The 23,865-nt window shown below is 66.2% G+C and overlaps 1 protein-coding gene across 3 annotated transcripts; it reads right to left on the reverse strand.

The window, feature by feature from the left end:
- Positions 1 to 351: 351 nt before the first annotated feature.
- MMP17 (matrix metallopeptidase 17) lies at positions 352 to 23,593 on the reverse strand. Of its 3 annotated transcripts, none has more exons than XM_043557273.1 (10): positions 23,435 to 23,593; positions 14,366 to 14,498; positions 13,505 to 13,577; positions 12,796 to 13,079; positions 12,351 to 12,527; positions 10,734 to 10,833; positions 10,108 to 10,190; positions 9,856 to 10,008; positions 4,392 to 4,649; positions 352 to 3,785 (listed from the first exon to the last, which is right to left on the reverse strand). In XM_043557273.1, the coding sequence occupies exons 1-10, from the start codon at positions 23,576 to 23,578 to the stop codon at positions 3,445 to 3,447; spliced, it is 1,746 nt and encodes a 581-aa protein (XP_043413208.1). In that variant the 5' UTR covers positions 23,579 to 23,593; the 3' UTR covers positions 352 to 3,444. The 3 variants fall into 3 exon arrangements, with proteins under 3 accessions (XP_043413208.1, XP_043413207.1, XP_043413209.1); XM_043557272.1 differs by having other exon boundaries at positions 13,505 to 13,634; XM_043557274.1 differs by lacking the exon at positions 23,435 to 23,593 and adding an exon at positions 20,625 to 22,221 and having other exon boundaries at positions 13,505 to 13,634.
- Positions 23,594 to 23,865: the final 272 nt, after the last annotated feature.

The following is a 23,865-nucleotide window of genomic DNA, read 5'->3' on the forward strand; positions in this document are numbered from 1 at the left end:
GTGGCTGCGACCCACAGGGGCCTGTGGACGCCCTGGGAGCTGGGAGGAGCCGGCCGGCCCTGGCTCCGGCTCTGTCACTCGTGCGGGTGCTGGCTCGGTCCCCAGAGCCGTGGAGGAACGTCTGCTCACCATCTTTGGGCCCAGCATCAGGTGCCCCCCCCCCCCCATCCACACCCACTGGGACACAGGGAGAGCACAGGAGTCGAGCTCATTCTCAGAGCGTGGCTGCCTGGGTTTCGCTCCCAGGCCCCTCGCCCGCGGAACTCACTGCCCTGCCCTGAGCCTCGGCCTCCTCTTCCGGAAAGCAGGCACGACCACATCCCTCCCTTCACGACATCTAGAGGATCCAAATGAGTTTGTGTTTGTATTTGTAAAGTGCGAAACGGGGCCAGAACGATACACTGTGATTACTCCTTGGGGTGACGAGCCCCCCAGAGCTCCCTAAGCCCCCAACCTGCTCCCAGGAAAGTGGGCGGAGAGGGCAAGGTGCAGCTGAGGTCTGAGTCTGGCCTGTGGCCCACGCTCCTGTGTGTTTGCACCGAACGCCGGGGTCCTCGTGGGAAGCCCCGCCCCCAGCGGGATGGCATCTGGGTGGTTAGAGTGGACGAGGTCACAGAGGTGGGGCCCCCGTGGGACCAGGACTCGCTCTTTCCCGCATGGGCACACCGCAGGGACCTGCCGTCTCGCCGGCACCTGGCCGCAGACCTCCAGCCTTTGCAGTGCAGTCGGGCCCGTCTGCGGTGCTGGCCACAGAGCCCGAGCTAAGCCCGTGCCTCAGTTTCCCCCACCGCAAGGTGGGAGCCGGAGCGGCTGTGTCCTGGCCCCTGAAGTCACCCCTGTAGTGTGTTTTGTAAACTTGTCGCCCATGCTCACGTGGTCGTCACGCGGACGCCAGCCGGCACCTGGGCCTGGAATGTGCTGTGAGCCACCAGTGCCCTGACCTTTCCTGAGGGGTCTCTGGGTCTGTCACACGGCTGCTGGTCGCCTGGGGCGGGGGGCAGTTCTCCAGGCAGGACCGGCACAGCCCGCGGTAAAAACAGAGACTGGCTGAGAATCCAGAATTCAATGCAAGCCTCCGGATGTCTGAATGGTGATTCCCCTAAAACGCAGAGACTGTGCGGGCAGGATCTCCTGGGACCCCTGCTGCTGCTGCTGTGTTCGCGGGACACGAACCGCAGAACCGGCGGGAAAGTTTTTGGAAAGAGCATTTGGCTTCAACACAGCAGTAAGACCACCGCCCGCACTGAGAGCCTCGTGGACCTGGTCCAGGCCGCTGTGCACCTGGGGGGCCTGGGGCAGGTGTCCCCAGAGCTGCCGGACCACGAAGGGGGGCCACTGGAGGGGCATCCTCGGTGAGCAGGAGGCAGCTTGTTCCCACTGGAAGGACCGGCAGAGCCCCTCCCAGCTCTGAGGACCAGCTGGCACACACACGGATGGGGACGCAGCCCCATGTGGCCCGGGGGGGGGGGGAGGGCGGGCAGTGCACCCGCGCATCCCCGCATCCCCACATCCGCGTCCTGGTGGGCTCCCCACCTGCCTCTTCTGCTGGGTGTTGGGCAGGGGTGCAGATGCGGGGCCGGAGGAGCCTGCGCTCTCCTGAGACGTGCAGACATCTGTGCCCCTCCCTAGAGCCAGTGTGTGGGGTTTTGCTCAGAGGGAATTCCCCGTGGGCGGCCCTGTCCTCCTGGGCTCCCCCCACCCCCGCCACCTGACATTCACACCCGCTGCTCCCGCCCTGGCCTGCCTCTTCCCTCTGACTGTACAACCAGCTCCCTGCTTGTTTCTGCCCCTCCTACTCCGGGCAGCCTTTCTGGGCCCCCAGGAAAGCCATGTCTCACTTACAGGGGTGGGGGGTTAACACTCCCCCCCCCACCCCACAGTGATCTGATCATAGGAGCGGGGCCGGGAATCTGCATTTCCATTAGGCCCAGGTGACGCTGTGTAGGAAGCACTTGCTGTAACCAGGCCCGGTAGGCCCTCTGGGCACTGGCTTCAGGGCCAGTGAGAGCCCTGAGACCAGAGGGACCTCCGCTCCCTGCACAGGGCCTAACACCTGGGGCGACAGTGGCTTCCATTAGGAAGGAAAGGGCCGCAGGGGGCTAGGCCGCGGGGCAGGGGAGGGGCAGCTAGGCTGCGGGGCAGGGGGGGCTAGACCATGCAGGGGAGGGAGGGCTAGGCCGCTGGGGTGAGGGTGTAGGCCACACGGAGGGGTGGCTAGGCCGCGGCGGGGGAGGCTAGGTCACGGGGTGGGGGCTAGGCCACAGGCGTCGGGAGCAGTCTAGGCCGTGGGAAAGGCGGTCTCTCCTGGCTGGGCCGCACAGCTCCCAGTCGCTGGCTCTCTGGGTGGGAGGGCCGTCCCTGGACCGGCGCCCAACCGCCTCCTTGCACTTCCTGTTGGGAGGCTCCCTGGTTTTGGCAGCTGGCATCCCGGATGCCTCACCGAGAATGGGCGCTGGCGCGTTCTGCACGTCCGCTCTGAGCAGTGCGTGCACGCAGGGAGGGGCTCCGTCGGTGAGCCCCAGGCAAACGTGCCAGAGCCTTGGTCCTAAGACCTGCCCCGGCCCCGCCTGCTGGCAGCAGGCTCATTTCCCCCGCTGGGCCTCAGCTCCCCCATCTGTGAAATGGGTATAAGGACCGAGGGACAGGAGGGTCGGGGGGCGCTGGACGGGAAGGTGTCGGGATCTCCAGGGGAGGGAGCGAGCGCCACACGGGCCTTCCTGGAAGCCCCCGCCCCTCCAAAGTGCAGTTGCGCCTGGGGCCAGGGCCGCACGGCCCCTCCAGGCCCCAGAGGACCCCCACCCCGTGGCTCCTGCCTGCAGTGCACCAGGGAGCCGAGGCTGAGCTTACGGAGCAGGGAAAGGTCGTGTTTGTTTGAAATGTATCAAGAGACCCCAGCTTGGGGGACTCCTCTGCTTCCCTGTGCAGGCAGCTGCAGGCCCGCAGGGACTGGGGACAAAAGCCCCCGTGGGCGGGAGCACCAGGGGCAGCAGTATGGACGACAGACGGGGCTGGTGGTGCTGGCCGGTGGGGCTGGGGGCAGCGTGGCCACCGAATGCCCTCCCGTCCCCAGCCCTGCGTCCCCTGGCTCATCAGCTGAGTTCTGTGCGATCCAGCTGCCTGCTCGCTGCAGGGACGCTTCCTGTCCCCAGCCCGGCCTTGACAGAGTGTCCCCAACTCACAGATGGCAGTCAGGCCACTCCGTGGCAGAAAAGGAAGGACAGGTGGTAGGTTGCTTTTCTGCTCTTCTGCTGCTGAGCTGCCCGGGGGGCGGCGCCCTCTGCTGGCCTCCTGCCAGTCCGCAGGGGCACGGCCAGGCCGCTGCTCAGGGCCGGCAGTGCGTCTGGATCTGCAAGGCCGGGGCCACTGAGGAACTGTGGGTCCGGGCACTGGAGGGGTGGGGGTGCTGGTCCTTGCCCTGAGGCCCGCTGCGACCCATCGGCCCTGTCACCACAGGCCGGCGGCTGTCAGAGTGCCGGGGGCCGTCGACCGCAGCGCAATCAGGGGCAGCAGGAGCGTGGCCGCCAGCAGAGGGCCCGAGGCCCCCGGGGGAGGGGAGGCGGGGGAGGTGCAGGAGCAGACCTCGAAGCCGTCCTCTGAGCGGCTCTGGCCGCGCTGTCCTGGCCGGGCGTGGGCCCCGGCCTCTCCGTCCTCGCCCTCCGGGTCTGCCTGTGGGTCTGTGCAGACCAGCCAGTCCTGCGCTGTGGACCGCGGGTACCCGGGTGCCGCCTCCAGCTCGCCTTCCACCACCTTCCAGTACTCCTTGCCACGGAAGAAGTAGGCAGCACCTGGGGGGGGGGGGGGAGGGGGCGTGAGCTCCGGGCAGGCCACAGGGCAAACTCAGGCTAGACAGCGGGACGATGAGGGAGCGGCGCTCGAACGGCTTATGCCACGGATAGTCTGTCTTGGCCCCAGTGGCCGTCTGCGGGCCCCTGGGGCCTCCCACGCCTGGGAAAGCTCGGGGCAGCCGCAGAAAGGCAGGGAGATAGACAAGATGACCTCTCGGTTTCTCTCCCTACGGGATGTTAAGTGAGGCCCTACTATGTGCCTGGCTGTTCTAGGTGTTGGGGATGTAGCTTTGGAAACAGAACAGCAGGGGGCATCTGGCCCCCCCGAGAGGGGGCCCTGCAAGGAGGGAGATGCATGCTACCCTTTGCCGGGCAGGGTCGTGCTGTTTGGGCTGGAAGCACGTGAGGGAGGGGGCGTGCAGATGTCTGGACGGTGTCTGCAGGATGCAGGGCAGGTGCAAAGGCCCAGGGGCGCGTGAGACGCAGCAGGAGGCCTATGGTGGTGGGGGGCCCATGTGCGCGCAGCGGCTCCCGGGGGATCCTCCCAGTGAGCCCGCTGTGACCCCCGTCCCCCAGGTGGGGAGCCTGAGGCTGCACGGGGCTCACCGTCGGACCAGCGCATGGCGTCGTCGAGCGTGCTGGGGATGCCCCTCCACGGGGGGCTCCGGGCGGGGTGGCCGGGGTCCATGCGCCGTGTGTGCTCATCAAAGCGCCAGTACAGCTGGTCCTTAAAGAAATAAGTCTTGTCATTGTGGGCCCAGGAGAAGGCAGCGTCGACGCCGCCCGGCGGGAGGCCGAAGTCTGAGACGGGCCGCGGGTATCCTTCCTCTACGTTATTGTCCTTAAATACCCAGTATCTGTCTCCTGGGGGTGAGAGAGAGGGCCGTGGGCCAGAGCTCGGCCCGCCCCGCCCCGCGGGGCGGACACTCCAGCCCTTCCTCTCCCCGCCCGCCCCCCCCCCCCCCCCGGTGCAACCGCCCCCCACCCTGGGATCCTCATGAGCATTTACTGAGCACCTATTGTGTGCCTGGCACGGGCTTGGCCCACCTGCCAGCAGCCTGAGAAGCCAGGTTCTCACCAGGCACCCGCCATAAGGACAGGGAACGGGGTCACCAGCCAGCCCGCGGGAGGCCGCTCTGCTCGGTCACGCCTCACCCACTCCTGCGACAGGCGGGCCGGGGTGTCCTCACGGGCAGGGCAGGAAGGGCACTCGTCAGGGCCGTAAGCGGACGCATGCGTGTGCACCTTTGTCAGACTTCACACAGAAGCAAAATGTTTAGAAATCACCAAGAACTTCAAATCCATATGTAAAAATTAAAAAAAAAAACAGTTTAAGATATAAGGAGGAGGAGGAGGAGGGGGAGGAAGAGGAGGAGGGGAGGAGGGGGAGGATGAGGAGGAGTAGGGATGAGGGAGGAGACAGAGGAGGAGGAGGAAAAGGAGGAGGAAGGGGGAGGAGGAGGAGGGAGAAGGGGGAGGAGGAGGGAGAAGGGGGAGGGGAGGGGAGGAGGGGGGAGGAGGAGGGAGGAGGAGGGAGGAGGAGGGAGAAGGGGGAGGGGAGGGGAGGAGGGGGGAGGAGGAGGGAGGAGGAGGGAGAAGGGGGAGGGGAGGGGAGGAGGGGGAGGAGGAGGGAGGAGGAGGAGAGGGAGGAGGAGGAGGGGGAGGAGGAGGAGGGAGAGGAAGAGGGAGGGGAGGGGGAGGAAGAGGAGGAGGGGAGGAGGAGGAGGGAGAGGAAGAGGGAGGGGAGGGGGAGGAAGAGGAGGAGGGGAGGAGGGGGAAGAGGAGGGGGAGGATGAGGAGGAGTAGGGACGAGGGAGGAGACAGAGGAGGAGGAGGAAAAGGAGGAGGAAGGGGGAGGAGGAGGAGGGAGAAGGGGGAGGAGGAGGGAGAAGGGGGAGGGGAGGGGAGGAGGGGGGAGGAGGAGGGAGGAGGAGGGAGGAGGAGGGAGAAGGGGGAGGGGAGGGGAGGAGGGGGGAGGAGGAGGGAGGAGGAGGGAGAAGGGGGAGGGGAGGGGAGGAGGGGGGAGGAGGAGGGAGGAGGAGGAGAGGGAGGAGGAGGAGGGGGAGGAGGAGGAGGGAGAGGAAGAGGGAGGGGAGGGGGAGGAAGAGGAGGAGGGGAGGAGGAGGAGGGAGAGGAAGAGGGAGGGGAGGGGGAGGAAGAGGAGGAGGGGAGGAGGGGGAAGAGGAGGGGGAGGATGAGGAGGAGTAGGGACGAGGGAGGAGACAGAGGAGGAGGAGGAAAAGGAGGAGGAAGGGGGAGGAGGAGGAGGGAGAAGGGGGAGGAGGAGGGAGGAGGAGGAGAGGGAGGAAGGAGGAAGAGGGGTAGAAAAGGAGGATGAAGGGGGGAGGAGGAAGGGAAGGGGGAGGGAGAAGGGGAGGGGAAGGGGGGGAGGAAAGGGAGGAGGAAGGGGGAGGAGGAGGAGGGGGAAGAGGAGGGGGAAGAGGAGGGGGAGGATGAGGAGGAGTAGGGATGAGGGAGGAGACAGAGGAGGAGGAGGAAAAGGAGGAGGAAGGGGGAGGAGGAGGAGGGAGAAGGGGGAGGGGAGGGGAGGAAGAGGAGGGGGAGGAAGAGGGAGGGGAGGGGGAGGAGGAGAACGTTTAAAAGCGTTTTGCCAGAAGGGCGCCTGGGGGGATCAGTCAGTTAACCATCCAAATCTTCAGCTCAGGTCACGATCTCAAGGTGTGTGAGTCCAAGCCCCACGTCGGGCTCTGCGCTGACAGCGTGGAGCCTGCTGGGGATTCTCCCTGCCCCTCTCTCTGCCCCTCCCCTGCCTGCTCTCTCTCTAAATAAACTTTTTCTAAAAAGTCTTTTGCCAGACAAAGAGTTGGAACAGACATTTCTCGGAGGAAGACATTCGCACGGCCGACAGACAAATGAACAGATGCTCAACCTCACTAATTAGGGAAACACGAATCCAAACCCCATGAGACACCATCCGACGCCCATCAGGATGGCCACTATCAAAAGACCCGAAAACACCCAGTGCTGGTGAGGATGTGGAGAAGGGGAGGCCTCTTCCGCCGCTGCTGGGAACGCGAGCCAGTGGGAGACAGCGTGGAGGGTCCTCAGAGTCGAACACAGAGGGCCCACTCGCCCCCTTCTGGGTCAGTACACGGAGCCGAAGGCAGGGTCTCCAAGGCACTCGCGCACCCGTGTTCACAGCAGTGCTGTTCACGGCAGCCAAGACGTGGGAGCCACCCAAGTGACCACGGTGGACGCTGGCTAAGCGAGACGTGGTCCATCCAGACGATGGAATGGCATTCAGCCTTGGAAAGGAAGGACGTGCGGCCACCTGCCACGGCACACACGTGGACCTTGAGGACACAACGCTACGGGAAACGAGCCGTCCCAAAGGACAAACGCTGTAGGACTGCACGCGTCTGAGGCACCCGGCCAGATCCACAGAAAGTAGACAGTGGGCTTCAGGGGTTGGGGGGGCTGGGGGGCAGCTTCCGTTCGGAAAGATGGACAAGTCCTGACGGCGGACGGTGGTGGTGGCTCCGCGCGGCGTGAAGGTGTCTAACCCCTCCGAACTGTGCGCTTAGAAGTGCTCACGACGGTAGCTTCTCATGTTGTGTTTTTGCCATGATTAAAAGTAAACATAATTTTTTAAGAATCCTTTCCCAGAGACCGGGAACGGCAGACGTGCCCGAGAAGGGGTGGGGTGAAGCAAAGGTGAGCCCGCACGACGGGCCCCAGACGGCCGAGACAGGGCGCAGGCGTGCCCACAAAGCAAGGGGCAGGAGAGGTCAACCTCTCCCCGCGACGCGAGGAGCCGGTGACCTTAGAGGGGAGAAAATCTCGCAGATGCGCGGCCCCGGGGGGGGGGGGGGGGCAGGGCACAGCGCCAGACAGATGACGCCTCGGGCAGGGCAGCTCGGAGCGCGTCCCTCTGGGACGGTCCTGCTGAACGTGCAAAACCAGAACCTGCTGGGGAGAAGCTGCCAGGTGACGTGCCCGAGGGGCGCCGGCCCGGACGCTCCAGACGCGCCTGGGGTGTGTTGGGGGGGGGGTGCAGACGCGGTGGGAAGGCTCCGGCGTGTGCCACCCCCTCTTTGACCAGCAGGGGCATAAACCGTCCGCGGGAAACAAGGAAGCGAGCAGAGCAGAAGGCTGACAAGGGGCGAGCCCGCGGCCTTCAGGTCCTGCTTTGGCAGCTTTCCTGGAAGCCGGACGTTATTTTTCAAAACACAGGTTTGAGGACCGAGGAGACTCTGTGTAGAGACAGGAAGGAATCTCCAAGATCTGTCACGTGAGGAGAGGGGAGGCCGGCGCGCACAGTAGGCCGGAGAGAGAGAGGAGGGAGTTGGGAGGAGGGAGGAAGGAGGAGGGAGGGCGTGCACACACACACCGCCTATTTGGCGGACGGTCCCTCTGAAAGGCGGTGCCCCGCGGGGCTAAGTCAGGTGCGGGTGGCTCCCGATTGTAACAGATCGGCTAGGACGTGCGCCGTTCTTCCTGTTTTGCTTTTTGATGAACGTTGAAATCACGGCTGCTGCCTCCAGGGAGCCCTCCCGTGTGCCAGGCTCCCGATGGCCACTCGGCCCGAGGACGGGGACTCTGGGGGGACCACACCCACCGGAGGCAGCGGTGACTGACAGGTGCCCCACCTGGACCGGGGGCTGGCAGGTGACGTGAACGAGCTCAAAAAACACGCGGAACATTCTTGCCTCCTCAAAGAGGTACGGTCGCCCCAATTTTGTTCAAAGAGCTGCTGCAGGTTGAGCAATGCTCCCCCAAATTCACATCCGCCTGAACCTCAGAATCTGACTTGTTTAGAAACAGGGTCTTTGCCGCGAGATTAGTTAAGAGGAAGTCATGTGGGAGTGGGGGGCGGGGGAGGGCGCATCCGCTGACTGGTGTCCTTCTACAAAGGGGACACACAGACCCGAGGCCCACGGAGGGGAGCAGCCCGATGAGACACAGGCAGGGGCGGGAGGGGCTGGGGCTGAGTCTCCCCTGCAGACTCAGCAGGAACCGGCCCGGCACCTTGATCTGGGGCGTGTGGCCCCGGCCGAGAGAACGAACCCGTTGCTTCACACCCCCCAATTTGTACTTTGTGACCGAAGCCCGAAAACACAAGTGCCAGCTCGTGCCTCAGCGTCCCTGCCCTCCGCAGGGGATGCACGTAGGGGGCGGGCTGTGAGGGCTTCCCCGGAAGGGGCGCCAGGCCGCACCTGTTCCAGCACAGGTGGGACGGGGCGAGGGGGGGGGGGGGGGGCGGCACGCCGAGACTCCAGTGCAGGAGCCGTGGGCGGATGTTGCAAAATAACCCAAACCCAGAAGATGACACCGAGCGGGTCCCAACCCCGGGACTGTGGCCTCGGGCAGCGGCCCTGGAGCCAGCGGGGGCCCCGGGACCCCACACCAGGCTGGACTGGGAAGCCCGGTCAGGGCAGCAGGCGTGACCGGGAAGGCTCACAGCCCCTGAGGCACCCACAGGTGCAGGCACGCCGCCCCCACACAGACAGCAACACCCGCCAGCCCAGGTCCCCGCGTCCCGTCCCGCCCCCACAAGACCGCACCCCCCACCCCCAGCCCAGGGAGCGGGTGTGGAAGGTGTGGTGACGCCCTCTCCCAACAGACCCGCCATCCTGGACAGACACGCGGGAGCTGCGCGTGGCTCTATGCATCGAGGATAAGTCCAGCTCCTTCCCTCAGGTGTTGACCTGCCCTTCTGTCCTCGCTCACCCTCCCTCCGCCCCCCTTGGCCGCTCTGTTCTTGCCCCAGGGCCTTTGCACTGGCAGCTCCCTCTGGCTGGAGCACGTTCCCTCAGCCCTAACTGAAACTAACTTCCTCATTCACGCAGGTGCCTGTCGTGTGCGTCCTGTGGGAACAGGGCGGGGACCTTTGTCTGTTTTGCCCGCCGTGTACCTGCAGTGCCTACCGCGGTGCGGAGGACACAGTAGGTGCTCAGTAAGCACGCATCGGTGGCATGCACAAAGGAGTGGGCCGGCCCCTGCTCTGTGCTTGGAGCAAACCACAGGCTGGGCCTCCGGGGCAGAGGCGGGCTGGGGGGGTGCCCACCAGCAGAGACTCAGGCGGAGCACCCGGGCGGGGCCCGCACACCTTTGAAGAAGACGATCTTGTGGTCGCTGGTGCGCTCGAACACGGCGTCCACGCCGTCCAGGTGCAGCGGGAGGCCCCGCCAGAAGCGGTGCATCTGCGCGGGCTGCAGCGACACCAGGTGCCCGTCCCGGGTCAGCCGCCAGAAGTACCTGCCTGGGGGCACGGAGAGGGGGTGGGGCTGCAGGGGGCAGGTCTGGGGCCCGGAGCTGCCCTTCCAGCCGGTAGACACTCACTGGACCGGGTGGGGGTTACCTTTGAAGAAAAAGGCCTCGCCGCGGATCTGGGCCACCGCGTCAAAGTCAGTGCTGCAGCGGAGAGGCACGTCCTTCCTGGGTCTGGGGGCAGAGAGCAGGGGGAGGGCTGGAGGAGGGGGCTGGGGCAGCGAACAGCAGGAGGGGAGGGGAGGGGAGGGTGGGGGCTGGGGCAGAGAGCAGGGGGTGGGGGGGCTGGGGGGAGCCTCCGTTCCTGAGCCACTCTGGGGGAGCGGGGCTTCACAAGCCCCAGAAGGACCCCCCTTAAGGAGACCCCGCCCCACCCCCGTCATTTGCTGCAGGCTCAGAGACAGTTGCATTCTGGTTTGTCAACTATACGCCAAGTAATAAAAATCAAAGCCCGAGTCCCCTTTGCGCCATCCAGAGTGGCCGACACAGAGCACGAAGCGAGCGGACATCAGGAGCATCTGGACAGACAGACATTCTTGCGCATGGGGCGCAGGTCGGGGACAAAGGGCGGGCGGGTGTCCTTCCGCCGTCCGGAGGAGTGTAAGGAAGGCAGGGTGGCTCAGGGCTTAGCCCCGGGAGCACCAGGAGTCCAGGCCCCTGAGACATGGCTGGGGGAGGTGCTGGCCACAGCGTGCAGGACAGGGGCCCATGGCTTACGGGGTGCCGGACCGGTTGTTGGGGGGCTCTGGCGGGAGGGGAGGCTCCGCGGGCTCTGGGGTGTCCGGCTGTGCCGTGGGGGACACGGACTCCCGCACGCCTGTGGGGACAGGAGGCTGCGCTGAACCCGGTAGGGCCCCCCTCCCTTCCCGGGACCCCCGACGCGGAGCTGTGGGCCCTGCATGTGCACCAGAGCCACAGCATCACAGCCTGAGGGGGAGACACAGGGGTCCCTGTGACCCCTCCTTAACCTCCAGGGGCTCAATGAGTGTTGTCCCCCCCCCAGACCTCCTCCCGGGTGCAGACCCCAGAGAACCAAGGACAGGCGTGCAAACCAAAACTCGTCTGAATGTGCACAGTAGCCAGAGGTGGAAACAATGCACATGTCCACCCACGAGGGGACAAACAGAATCTTTGGCCATAAAGAGAAAGGAAGCGTGGACCTGGGGCGTGGACAGGGCGCTCGGCGAGAGCAGCTGGGCACAAGAGGGCCACGGCGTGTGGTCCCAGTTGCACGAACCGTCCAGAAAGGGGACAGTCATGGACGTGGACGGAAGGGAGGTCAGTGGCTGCCAGGCAGTGTGGGGGGGGTGACCGCTGATGGCCGTGGGGTCTCCTTTGGTGGGGGGTGGTGACAAGTGTTGTGGAACCATGCAGAAGGGGCAGATGCACAACCCTGCGAACGTGGCCAATGCCACCGGCCTGTACTTGTCAAAGGGGTTAACATGGTAGGTTTTACTCTAGTAGGAAAGTGCCCATGTCAGAGCCTGGTGGACGCCGGGGCGCTCACAACAGCAGGGGAGGGGGGATTAGGAGAGGTGGAAAGTATGCTGGCGCCATGGGGGGGCACCCTGGGGTTGTGGCGGGCACCTGGGGGTCGTGGGGGGCACCTGGGAGTCATGGGGGGCAGCCTGGAGTCATGGGGGGCACCTGGGGGTCATGGGGGGCATCTGGGGGTCATGGGGGGGAAGACTGGGGTATGAGGGGGAGACTGGGGTATAGGGGGCACCCGGGGGTCATGGGGGGCACCCGGGGGTCGGGGCAGGGACATGGGAACCACGGGGATGTCACCACTACCTGCACCCCAGGCCCACGCCTGCTCCCTGATGGGGCCTCCTTCTATGCAAGTGCCTGATGGCGTCCCCAGCACAGCAGGTCCCTGAGCTCTGGGTTCAGTCCTGGCTCTGTCGGCCGCCAGGGTGCCCCCTGGCCTCAGCCTTCCCATCTCTAAGTGGGGACAGCAGGTCCGACCTCCCGGGCCATAAAGACCACACGCCTCAGTGCACGTATGTACTTTGCACGGGCCGGGGCAAGTCCGTGCCAGCTGCCACAAGCTGAAGCTACCTGGGGGCCGGGCGGGGATCCTGCCCTGTTCTGAGGCCCCGTTCAAAGGCCTGCATGGCGCCTGCAGCCCGGGGCCCCCCGCGAAAGACCACCCGTTTGTTCGTCCCACACACGTCAGGGAGCCGCTCGGGCCACGCGAGGCCTGGACGCTGAGCGCAGGGAGACGAGCGGGACGGAAAGAGCCATCCCGTGGGGCCCTGGGCCCGGGGACCCCCCGCGTTTCTGGCTCCGTCCCCGGGGCGACCCGGGCCCGGCTCTGGGGGGCGGACTCACCGTACAGCTGCCAGACGCGCACCCTGTCCTCGTAGGGGAGCCTGTAGTGTAGAGGGTCGCCCACGGGGCCCTGGTAGTACGGCTGCATGATGGAGCTCGTGGCCGCCACGTGGCTCAGCCCAATGGCGTGGCCAAACTCATGGACGGCCACCGCGAACAGGTCCATGTCGTGGGTGTCTGGGAACACAGGGAACCGGGGGGTCAGGGGAGGGACGGCCAGGCTGCCCGGAGGGGGCTGGCTCGCGTGCGCAGGCCGGCCGGGCACCCGCGGGGAGGGGGCGTGAGGCGACGGGCATTCCCGTTACGCTGGAGGCCCAGGTCCTCGACGGGCAGGTTCCGTGCAGTTAGCGCCGAGGCCCCGGCGGGGGGGGGGGGGGGCACTGCTGGTCCCTGAGGCCCGAGTGGGAGGGGGGCCCCCGGGACCCGTGGCCTCAGCCCCACGCACCTGGGGAGCGGAAGGCCCAGGACTCATCGTCATCGAAGTGGGCGTCCCCCGCGGAGAGCTGGTCGCCGGGGAGGAAGGCGTGGGCCACCGCGCCGCCCGGGCCGTCGAAGGGGTAGGCGTCGTTGTGGTCGGCCTTGGAGAAGTCGATCTGGATGTCCGCGGCACTGCCCGCCACCTCGTGGAAGTTGAGGGGTGTGATGTCGCTCCAGACTTTGAGGGCGTAGTGCATGAGGGCGCGCACGGTGTCCCGGCCCAGGGGCGAGTCCCGCGGGAACGTGCGGACCCTAGGGCGGGCGGGGTCAGAGCCTGGGGTCTGGCTGGCTGGCGCCCCCTCCCCAGGGTTACCCCGCCCGCCCGGGACCGTATCTGGAAACAGGGTTTTGCAGACGATGTTAAGGTAAAGGTTGAGACAAGGCCACACAGGCAGGCGGGGTGGTGGCCGCGTGGGGGGAGGAGAGGCTGGGACCACAGCAGCAGCCCTGGAGCCGAGAGGCTGGAGGCGGGTTCTCCCCTCCCCTCCCCGCCACCGAGCCTCAGAAGCGGCAGCCCCGTGACCCTCGGACCTCCGACTCCCGGCCTCCAGCTCTGAGGACCGACCCCCCGTCTTGCTGGGCCCGGCCGTGGGCGCTGGTTTGGGCGGGCCCCCAGGAAAGGGGACCAGGACGGTCCGGTCCGGGCAGGGCCGCCCCCCTCCCTGCCCCCCGCCCACCTCCACGACAGGCTCCTCCTGTTCCACGTGGCGGGAGCCGGAGCCTGGCGCCTCCTTCGGGCCGGGGCGGCAGCTGGGAGGTCGGGGAGGGAACACCGAGGGGTTTTCATCAGCGCCAGGGTGGCCTCGTCTGCGGGGGAGGGTGGGGTCAGGTCCCCTAGAGGTGGCACTGGGCTCAGGCCCTGCTCCCCGGGGACCGGGTCGGGTGGGGGCGGGGCCTCACTGCCAGGCGTGTGTGCAGGACCAGGACAGGGGTCGCTCGGAGCACGTGTGAACTACGGCAGGGCCTGGGCCGGTCAGGTCGGCCCCTGGCGGGGCCCTGGCCAGGCGGGCACGGCTTGGCCCCGATCTGCGTCCGGTATCGTGGGACCCACACCTGACCGGCTCTGTGGTGACACGGGCGTGTCCACCTCCGCAGAGGCCCGGGGACAGCTGTGATCCGTCAGCCCCCAGGAGGGCCTCCACAAAACCGGAATGTGCCCCCAACGCGTGAAAAGCGGGGCGCTCACATAAACACCCCAGGTTTCTGGTTTCCCGTGGAAAGCTGGCGGTTTCGGCAGCACAGATCTGCCACTTGCAGGGGACAAGATTCAGTGGGGACCGAGGGTGGGCTTAAGTGCAGACCGCGTAGTGGGGGAGGTGGGTCTGGGTGCAACGGACACACACGCGCCCATCACTGTGCCCACATCCAGGGGCGGGGCGTGCTGACAGGGTCCCACGTGGCAAGAATCCTTGGTCCTGCCCCCAGAGACAGCGGGGACCCGTCCCTAACCACACCCCCACAGAGGGCCCCCGGAGCGGGGGAGTTAGGGGAAACCAGGCTCCCGGAGCGCCCATCCCCCGCACCCCTAGAGGGCTGACCTAGGATGCCGGTGGTCTCCAGGCCCCCGAACCGCTGCATGGCGGCGATGGCCTTGGACAGCTCCTCCTGTGTCTGCAGCTGGCCCGTTGTGGGGTCGGCTGGGGGCAGGTAGCCAAATCTGCTCAGCCACTCCTGAGAGGAGAGAGCAGGGTGAGCGGCGGAGTGGGTGGGGGGGAGGGCTCAGCCCCACAAGAAGAGCTATGGGCCCTTGAGGTGAGGGGCAGGCCTCTCCCAGCCCTGATCGACACCACCCTGGCCCCAGCCCCCCATTAGCCCACAAGGCACCTCGTGTTCCTTCTTTAAGTTACTTTACGGGCCGATGCCGGAGAAGCGCCTGAATAAACCTGATGCCTCTTAGAAGGGGTGAGCTTGAGCAGTGCACAACCTGTACGACTGCTCACAGCAGCCTGCCCTACCTCACTTCTCTTGAGCCAGGAGATGCCCAGGGGACACTTAAGAAAGTGAAATTCTACAAAGGTTACTACATGTGGCATGGGCCAAATTCAGGCCCTTGGGAGGCAAGAGTCGAAGACCTAAGGTCTGAAACCCACACTGAGAAGAGCATAGCCTCAGGCTCCGGTGTTAGGACTCTGGTCACGAGCTGCACATTCACAGCATGTAAGAGCCCAGACTCTGAGGCCACTTGCTGTGCATTTGCACTCAAGCCCTCTGGGCTGATTCCCCGCCTGGGAATGTGAGCACAGAATGAGTCAGAGTGTGGAAAATGCCCCGTCAGCACCTGACACAGGTGTTGGATGAAGCACGCCGTGGCACCGTCAGGGGATGGCTCTGCCCGAAAGCGCCCTGGTTGGGGTTCCCTGAGCCAAGCAGGAGGCAGGAAGCAAGGCGACCCTTCAGCACGGACACAAGTACAGCCCCGTCTCAAGCCCCAGTCACCTCTACCATCCGTGCGGGGCCCTAGGAGACAGGGAGGCGCTGCTGCCCTTGTTCGGGGGGAGTCCCCCCTTGGGGTTCAGTGTCTTGAACAGCCAACTGGTGCTCATGCCCACTTCCTAGGCTGTGTGACAATCCCACGATAGCCCCTGGGCCATGTGGACACTGGGGGGACTCACCAGGCAGGGGGACAGGGGAACCCAGCGGCGGGTGGAAGGCAAGGTCCGGGATTCCTGAGCCCTGCCCTTCCCAGGCCTGTGACTCCAAGATACCCGCTTACAGGCTTGTTTGCGTTTTGGTAGATGTTTAAAAAACCCTCTCGATTCATTTATGCTACTGCAGGCCCCTCGGAAGCGTCTGAGTTTGTAGCCCTGGCCAGGAGGCTCCCTGCTCAGGGGGGGGGCCTAGCTCAGTGGAAGGGGGTCCACCCTCCTGGAGTTCCCAGGGGCTTCAATTGACCAGAAGCTGCCACCTTGATGATTTGCATACAATTTGCATACACCTGCAGAAAACCAGCTAGATTCCTCCCTTTCCAGGAAACACAGGGTCTTTCCCAAGGTTTCTCTGTTCCTCCCCCCCCCCCCCCCACCAAACCCTTATTGGCCCAGACCCCCTGGTCCTAACTGGAGGCCCCCAAGAGTGTGTGCAAAACTGGGGCCCCTCTGAGGTGGTCGGACAGGGCTGAGTAGCATCAGGAGCGACTCGGTCCTCGATGAACAGCAATCAAGACACCTTCCCAAGTGGGCGCGCCTCATTAGACGGCCCCTTCTCCCCGGGGGCCTGGGAGTGACACCCTGTGCTCAAAGGAGGTGGCACTGGCTGGGACAGGGCCACCTCCCCATCCTGGGCTGTGCCGTCCTCAGGGTTAAGACCTTTGCCGTCACCGAGCACCCCCTTCCTCTGGGAAGCGACCCGAGACAGCCTCAGGCACTAAACACCTGTATTCGTGGCTACACACGTTTTCGGGAAAAGATTCAAAGACTATTGAAAGTTTTGACTCTGCCGTTCTCTTTCCGAACGTCCGAAAACACACACGCGCATTTCAGAGCCCTCTGTTAAGACTCTAGGCCTGAGCTACGGAACCCCAGGGCCTCAGGGCTGCAGCAGCCCCGTTGCTCAGCACCACGAGGCTGCCTCCTCTAGGAAGCCCTCTGGAGTTTCCTCAGATGTCCAGGATGCCAGATGAGGGTGCCGGCAACCCCCCTCCTCACCAGGGAAGGGCCCACCCAAGCGGGTGGGGGATGGGGCACTCTGGGAGAAGAACCCCCTCCCCCAGTTGTCTGGCCGGGGGGCTGGGATAACAGCTGGGTGTGTGCACTGAGCTGTGCCCCACCCCCCACAGGCACCGAGCTTCCCCGAGGGGCACTGCCCTGCCCCAGGGAGCCTGGCCAGGAGACCACATGCATTTCCAGGCTTCCGAGGCTTCAAGAGCCCTTCAGGTGGTTTTGGAATGTTTGCCAACGCTGGAAAGCAGCTTTTAGCCTCAGGTCTGAGGGGCCGCCTGTGCCACAAGGGCAGCTGAATGCAGGCGCTGGCCGCCCCTACCAGCCTGGGCCCTGGGAACACTGCAGCTCGAGACCCCGTCAGCGGCCAGGCCAGAGGAACAGGGCCAAGGCCCCCTCCCTCGCAGCTGTGGGCTGGGGGTGGGGGTCTGTACCCTCAATGTGACTCCCCCCCCCCCCAGTGTGGACCCCTCCCCCTGACCTTCGCATCGGGAGGCAGCCCCCTCTCAAGGCCCCAGCTGTCCCCTCCCCATGGCCCCTGCCATCCGTTGGGGGGGGTGGGGTGGTGGATGTGGGCAGCGGGGAGCTCTTGGTGGCCACGGGGAGCGAGGGGGGCCGGCGGGTGGAAGTGCCTGGAACCGGAAGGCCCCATCCCCCTGGGGAGGCGCCAGGAGGACAGCGCCCCCCTCCACCGGCCAGCTCATCTCCACCTCCGGGAAAACAGGCAAAGTCCCAAACAGCCAAACGGCCAGCCCCGCCCCCGGCAGCACTACCTCCTGAAGTGGGAGCTGAGAACCGGCCGGAGGGCGGGTGGGGTGGGGGGGGTCCTGGCAGGGGACGCGCGCTGCCCCCGCACCCCCCCATCACTACGGAGCCCGGGGCGCGAGCGGGGCCGCCCCTCCCTGCGCGCCCATCCCGCGCCGTCGTCACGGCGACCGCGTCTCCAGGGCAACCAGGCTGCAGCAGCGGAGGTGAACCTTCCAGAAGGCCGTGGGGAGGAGAGGGGAAGGGAGGGGAGGGAAGGAGAGGGGAAGAGCAGGGACGTCCCAACCTCGCAGCCGCCGTCCCGCGGCGGAGAGTCCCCAACAGCCAAAGAGATGCGCCTTTCCTCTCCCCGGGGATCCCTGAACTGGGCCATTAACGCTCGCGGGGAAACTGAGGCCGGAGCCGCGGTGCCCCAGTGCAAGGCACTAGCGGGACATGGTGCTTCCGGGCTCTAGAGCGGCCCCAGGCCTCTCCGCTTTTTATCTTTCCCCGTGCGCTTGTCAGGGGCGATACCACATGCCTCCGTTTACTGGGATAACAGGTCCCACTCCCCTCCCAACTCTTGGATTCCCGGGGAGGCACAGCCCTGGCCCCGGAGTGGCCCCAGCAGGTGAGGGCCCCCGGCAGGTGGGCAGGTGGGCACCTGCAGCCACAGCCCCACGGGGGGACTGACGGGCGGAGGGACGGTGCTGGGCTGCACCAGGCTGGCAGACAAGCAGCACTCACTGTGTGCAGGGTCTCAGGTAGTCCTCTCCACGGTCCCACGGCGTGGCCGCTGTTGTCCTCACTTATAGGGGCCAAGTGGGGGCCTAAAGACTGCGATGACCAGGGCTCACACTACCCCCTGGAGCCTGGCGGGGCCACCATGTGCCGGGGACCACGGTGGTGGGTGGCTGACCCGTGGGCCCTTCCCCCCGCACGGTCCGTCTGTGACTGGATTCCCCCCCCCCCAGCCTTGTCGGGGGTGGGGCACGGAGAGCATGAGCCCCTCTGTACAGATGAGTAAACCGAGGCTCAAAGGCTGCAGAGGGGCCGCGGCAGAGCGCAGCCAGTGAGACCTCGGCCACGGTGCCGTGGCTCAGGGGACGTGGAGGCTGGCAGGCAGTGGCTTTAGAGGACCCCCAGGACCCAGATAAACCGACGGTAAGTCCAGCAGAGCCCGGCTGTGCCCGGGAGGTGCTGGCTCCCCGCCCACCCTCTGTACCTTCGCTCGGCACCCGGGTCGGGGCAGCGTGCGGCCACCACCTCCGCTCACAGTGAGGAAACTGGGCCCTCGGTCGCACGCGAAGCCAGTGGCAGAGCCGTGGTCTGGCATCAGTCTCCGCCTGCCTCGCTCTGCCCCTTGGAGGGAAATGAGCTGGTGCCCGGCTTGCTCCGGGAGGGGCGGTGGGCGGCCGCGGAGATCCCCCCCCTCGCCCCCGTGTCTTCCCCAGGGGGACGCTCCTGCCCCCCCCCCCCCCCGGGACAGCCTGTCCATCCCCCTGACACACCCAGAATGAGCACTCACTGTGCCAGGCGCTCTGGGGACAGGGGAGACCCGGGAGAGCCCTCCCCGCAGACGGGGCTCCAGAAGCGGACGGGGTTCTGGGGAACAGTAACGGTACATAAATGGACGTGGGAACAACTGACTTCACGCATGACAGCAGTTACCAGATGCGGTCCTAACAGCGGACAACTGCTGAGTGCTTTTCCAGTCACTAACCTGCTTCATGCTTACGACGCCCCTCAGGGCAGCGCTGCCCGAGGACGGGGGTGGGGGGCATCGTCTGTGGTGTTCGTGCTGGGCACACAGTAGCCACGAAATAAGTACCTGCTGCATTAATCTTATGGGTGAGCACCGTCATCCCCACTTCACAGACGGGGACACAGAGCCAGAGAGAGGTTAGGACAGGCACCCACAGTCACGCAGCCAGCCAGCATGGGGCAGGGTGGGGACGGGAGCCCAGAGCCTATGCCCGTAACCGCTCTGCTATGAGGAGACGTGAGTGACAGGGTACAGGGGCCAACTAAATGGTTGTCAGAGAAGATGTCCCTGGTGGGTGACAGTAGGCTGAGACCTGAGAAATGAGGAGCTGGTCAGGGGACGAGCCCTAGAAGAGTACACAGAGGTGGGCGTGGCACACACAAAGGCCCTGGGGCAGGAGGCAGCCGGGAAGTTCCGTAGAGAAGCACAGAGAAAGGCGTATAGGAGGCAGGCACGCAGAGGCTGGCAGCCGGTCAGCAGTGGAAGCTGATTCTGGGCAGGGGGTGGGGAGAGCCAGGCTGTGCACCCTGCCAGACCGCTCTGTCACTCTGTCCTGTCCCTGCGGAGAGCCGACGGTGCTCGGGAGACCCCACAGGCTCTCAGCTCATGAGGAACAGACCCCTCGCCCTCCACGAGCGACGCACAGACCCTGCGCACTGGGAACTCATCACCGTCAATAGGCAAAAACCACAGATGCTCGAAGCACCCTCGGAAGGCACTGCACCAGCCGCCTGCCAAACCCCAAATCCTCTCCACTGCTCCCTCCCCCTCAGGACGGGAAGGCAGCTGACTTCCCACCGCTGGGAGCAATCCAGAGGCCTCACCCAGTGAAGGTCCCAGTGGCCCGGTTTCACAGACTGGAGACCGAGGCCCGCGGGCTGGATCCAGACCCCGGTCTGCCTCAAGGGCCTGCGTGAGGGGGACACACATCCTAAGCCCCCAGGCCAGATGCTGGCGGTGTGGTCGGGGTCCACACTCCCAGGGCTCAGTCCACAGGCGTCCGGCACAGCCCTGCCCAGGCTCCCGCCACAGAAGCACACAAAGACTTCTTTCAGACTGGCCGTCAGCCCCGAGGCCAGGAGTGCTCCACCCGAGGCCAGGAGTGCTCCAGGGCCAGAACTCCCAGGGGACAGCACGCCTCAGGGCTGGGGGGCTGGGGGGTGCTGGGTGGACCTTAGGACCTTCACATTCACATCTAACTCCCCACAGGTATGCTGGGAGGGGGCCCCTGGAGTCTTCCCTCTGGAAGGCTCAGCGCAAAATCACGCAGGGGTTAACCATTTCCTGCTGTCTGTCCTGGCGGAGGGCGGGCAGTCCCAGGCTGCAGCTGCGGGGTGCCATGTCTGTGACCTCAGTCCTGAGCGCACGCAGGGCCCGTGGGCTCCCTTGGGTGCTGGCACTGAGGAGCAGGGACCCAGAGGCCAAGGGTGACCGTCACCCCTGCCACAATCTTTCCCCGGCTCAGGAGGGGGACACGGGGCTTGAGCACGCTCTGCGGTCCCGGCTCACATCCACCACTGCACTCGTCCGGCCACGTCCTGCCCGTCCCTTCATCCTCTGGGGCCTCTCGGGCCACGGGCCTTGCTTGCTCCCGGCCGTCCTCACATACGACCTCAGCCGCAAACCAGTCACCTGTCTGTCAAAGATCACGCGATGCCCCGAGATGCTGTGTGGTTGGGGGCAACAAGGACTTTGTCGCTGGAGGTAGAAACCCGAGCACCCGGGCACAAACTTCAGAAGACCGGTTGGCAAATCTGCCGTCGCTCAATGTGTGATGTTCACGCCTGTCACCGGCCCCCCTGCTCCAGGGCCTGGGTCCCCCCCCACGGTCACGCTGCAGTAACCGGGAGGTTCTGGCACTGCCTCTGGCTTAGCAAGAACGTCGGCAACAGCCGCACGTCTGTGCCCAGGGCCGGCTGAAGGATGTGACGTCCGCGCTGGAGCGAGCTGGGGTGAGCACAGAGAACCGGGCAGATCCCGACGTGCCAATACGGAACGTTCCCCAGGACAGGCTTCCAAGTGAAAGCAGCCGGGCACGCAACAGTGGGCAGGAGGCTGTCATCCATACAAATAAGGGGCCCAGGTCCCCAAGTCCTTGCGAGTGCCCAGACGACCTCCAGAAGGATCCTTAGGAGATGAGGGGAGGACGGGGGAGAGGGAATTTCTCCCTCGGACCCTCTGTATGGCCTGAATGTCTTGCTACGGGTGTTACCTACTTGGAAACACAGTAATGAAAAGCTCGGCGGACCCCAGGAGAGCACAGCACACTCTTTTGTCCCACTGTGCACGGCCTGAAAGCCCACCCTTAGCGGGGCGCAGGGGACTCAATGCAGGGCTTTGTCCTCACTCTGAAGCTGGGGGTGGGCCGGGCCAGCCTCTCCCAGCGACCAGCCAGTGCTCCAGACCCGCCGGGCTCGACTCTGTCTGGCAGAAGCTGGGTCACACTTACAAAGAGGCCCTTCTCCTCACTGGCAGCCCCAGATCTGAATATCCAGAGTCAGCGGACTCGGGCGTCTACAGAGGGGGCAGGATGGAGTCCCCCTCCTCCCCATAAATCCTGCCCGTTTCCGAAGACTTCCCGCACCTCTGGGTCTGCGGCTCCGAGGTGTCATTCCCCAGAAGGCCACCAGAGACCGCCCTCCACCCACAAACGGGGCAGAAAGCTGGAAGGATGCTCCACCAGGCGGGCGGGTCCTGGCCTTCCCCGGGTGGGAGCCTTAAAAAAGTGTCAGGCGCAGAACCCTCGGCTATTTACCCACTGGGCCAGATGCCAGGGCCCTGCTGTCTTTGAGGTTCCAGGCTAAAGAGCCACATTCCCCACCCCCCACAAAGGCATTCCACAGTTTGGCCCAGTGACTGCCCACCCGCTGTGGGGGAGGGGGGGCGGTCTCCAGAACCCCGGCAGCCAGAAGAGGGGGTGCACAGGCTCTAGCTGGCCAGGAGTGTGCACAACCGGCTGTCCCTGGGCAGGCAGAGAAAAACTTCAGAACCGCCCCGGGTCTGACAAACCAACTTGGCCGGGCCAGAACTCCCAGCCTTCCCAGCAGGGTCTCTCTGAGCTAGGAACTGGAAGCCTGGGTTCTACCCTCACTCTGCCTCGACCTGGCAACAGGCTGCCCCCCCAGATCATGCGCCCCGAGGGGGGAGGGGATCCAGGAAACCCCCAGCTACAAAGGAGCACCCCAATCTCAGAGGCAGTTTGGCAGGGAGGAAGCCCACTGTGGGGTCCCTCAGGCGTCCGGAAGCCGGCAGCCGGGACCGGTGGCTGCGCTGTCCCAGATGGCTGCGAGGGCTGGGGCAGCTGGGCGGGGGCGGTCCCCAGCCTGTTTCTGAGCCAGAACCTGTGGCCAAGTCCTGCCAACTGTACAGGGCTGCGGATGCCTCCCCCCACACCCCCAACAAATGCCTCCGCCTGCCTGCCTGAAATCCACCTGCAGCTTCCAAGTGTCTACGGCGCTGGGAGAGGGGCTCGGCCAGCACCCCTCTAGGACAGCCCTTTATGCGCTGGTGGATGTGGGTCGTGTGCGGGGGTGGGGAGGGCGCGGCCCCTGGCCCGGATCCCCGCGTCTCTCCGCGGAGTGAGGGGCCGCGGCACGGGCGGAAGCCCCCAAATAAAAATCCGACGGCCCCTCGCGCCTTCGCCTGGCCTCGCCAACCTGGGGGCGGCGAGACCCAGAAAGTCTGATCTCCAGGTTCCAGGTCCAGAGGAGTGTGACTAGGGGGAGGGCTGTGGGAGGAGGGCGCTGCCGCCGGCCCCAGGACGGCTCCCAAGGCAGGGGGACAGCTGGCGTTCCGGAAGGGGGCGCTGGGGACGGCGGTGGGGCTGCATCCGAGTCTGGGAATAGGAGGGGAACCCCATCAAGCTCGGACAGGGCCAAGGGGGAGGCAGAGCAAGGCTGGCGGCGGAAGGGGACCGGGGACAGGGCCAAGATCCACGTCCAATGGGGCCTGGGGGCCGATTCTCTCGCTCCCCGACACCCCACACGGAGCTAACTCGACAACCGCCGGCTTTCCGGGGCGTCCCCACTCCGCAGCCCCGACCTTTCCTCGGTGGTGGGTGCGCGCCCCTCCCCCCCCCCCCGCCACTCCCACTGGGAACGCACGCGGGGCGCGCTGCTCCCGGCGGCTGCGACGGCCGTCCCACTCGCCTGGGGTCCCCCTTCGGGGCCGCTCCGAGCCGCGGGCAAGGGCTCGGCCGGGCAGCTCCAGCCTCCGCTGCCTCCCGCGGTTGCGGCGCGCAGCGAGCGCCGCGGTGCCGGGAAGGTACACGGCGCCGCTTTCCCAGACCCGGGTGCGCGCGCGTCCGGCGCTCAGCCTGCGCCCCAGCCTCAGCTTTCCGCCCAGGAAATGGGTCCAGGGCTCCCCGCGCTCCCGCAGGCGCCGAGGGGCACTGTCGGGGTCCTCCCGGCCCGCGGGACCCCGCGTGCCGGCCGCGCACTCACCACTCCCAGGCTGAGGTCCTCCGCGCGGGGCGCGGGCGCGCCACAGCCCCCGCGGGCCGCCAGCGCGAGCAGCAGCAGCGGCAGCGGCGGGAGCCGGGGCCGGGGGGGCGGCGGGCCGGGCCCGGGGGCGGCGCGGCGCCCCATCCCGCTCGCGGGGCGGTCGGCGCGGCTGTGGGGGTCCCCGCGCTCCCGCGCCCCTGCGTCCGGCTCCCCGCGCCGCCGCGCCCCGCTCCGCCGCTCTGCGTCCCTGCACCCCTGCGCCCGAGCGCCCCGCTCTGCTGCGCGCCGCTCCCAGCCCGGCCGAGCCCCGCGCGCCGCCTCCCGGCGGCGGGGCGGGGCATGCTAATGTATGCTAATAGACTCCGGCCGCGCTCACCCCGCCCACCGCCTTAAAGGCCCCGCGTCCTGCGCAGGTACTCGGATCCCAGTCG

This window comes from Prionailurus bengalensis, chromosome D3 (genome assembly GCF_016509475.1).
Source record: "Prionailurus bengalensis isolate Pbe53 chromosome D3, Fcat_Pben_1.1_paternal_pri, whole genome shotgun sequence".
Classification (NCBI taxonomy): Eukaryota; Metazoa; Chordata; class Mammalia; order Carnivora; family Felidae; genus Prionailurus; species Prionailurus bengalensis.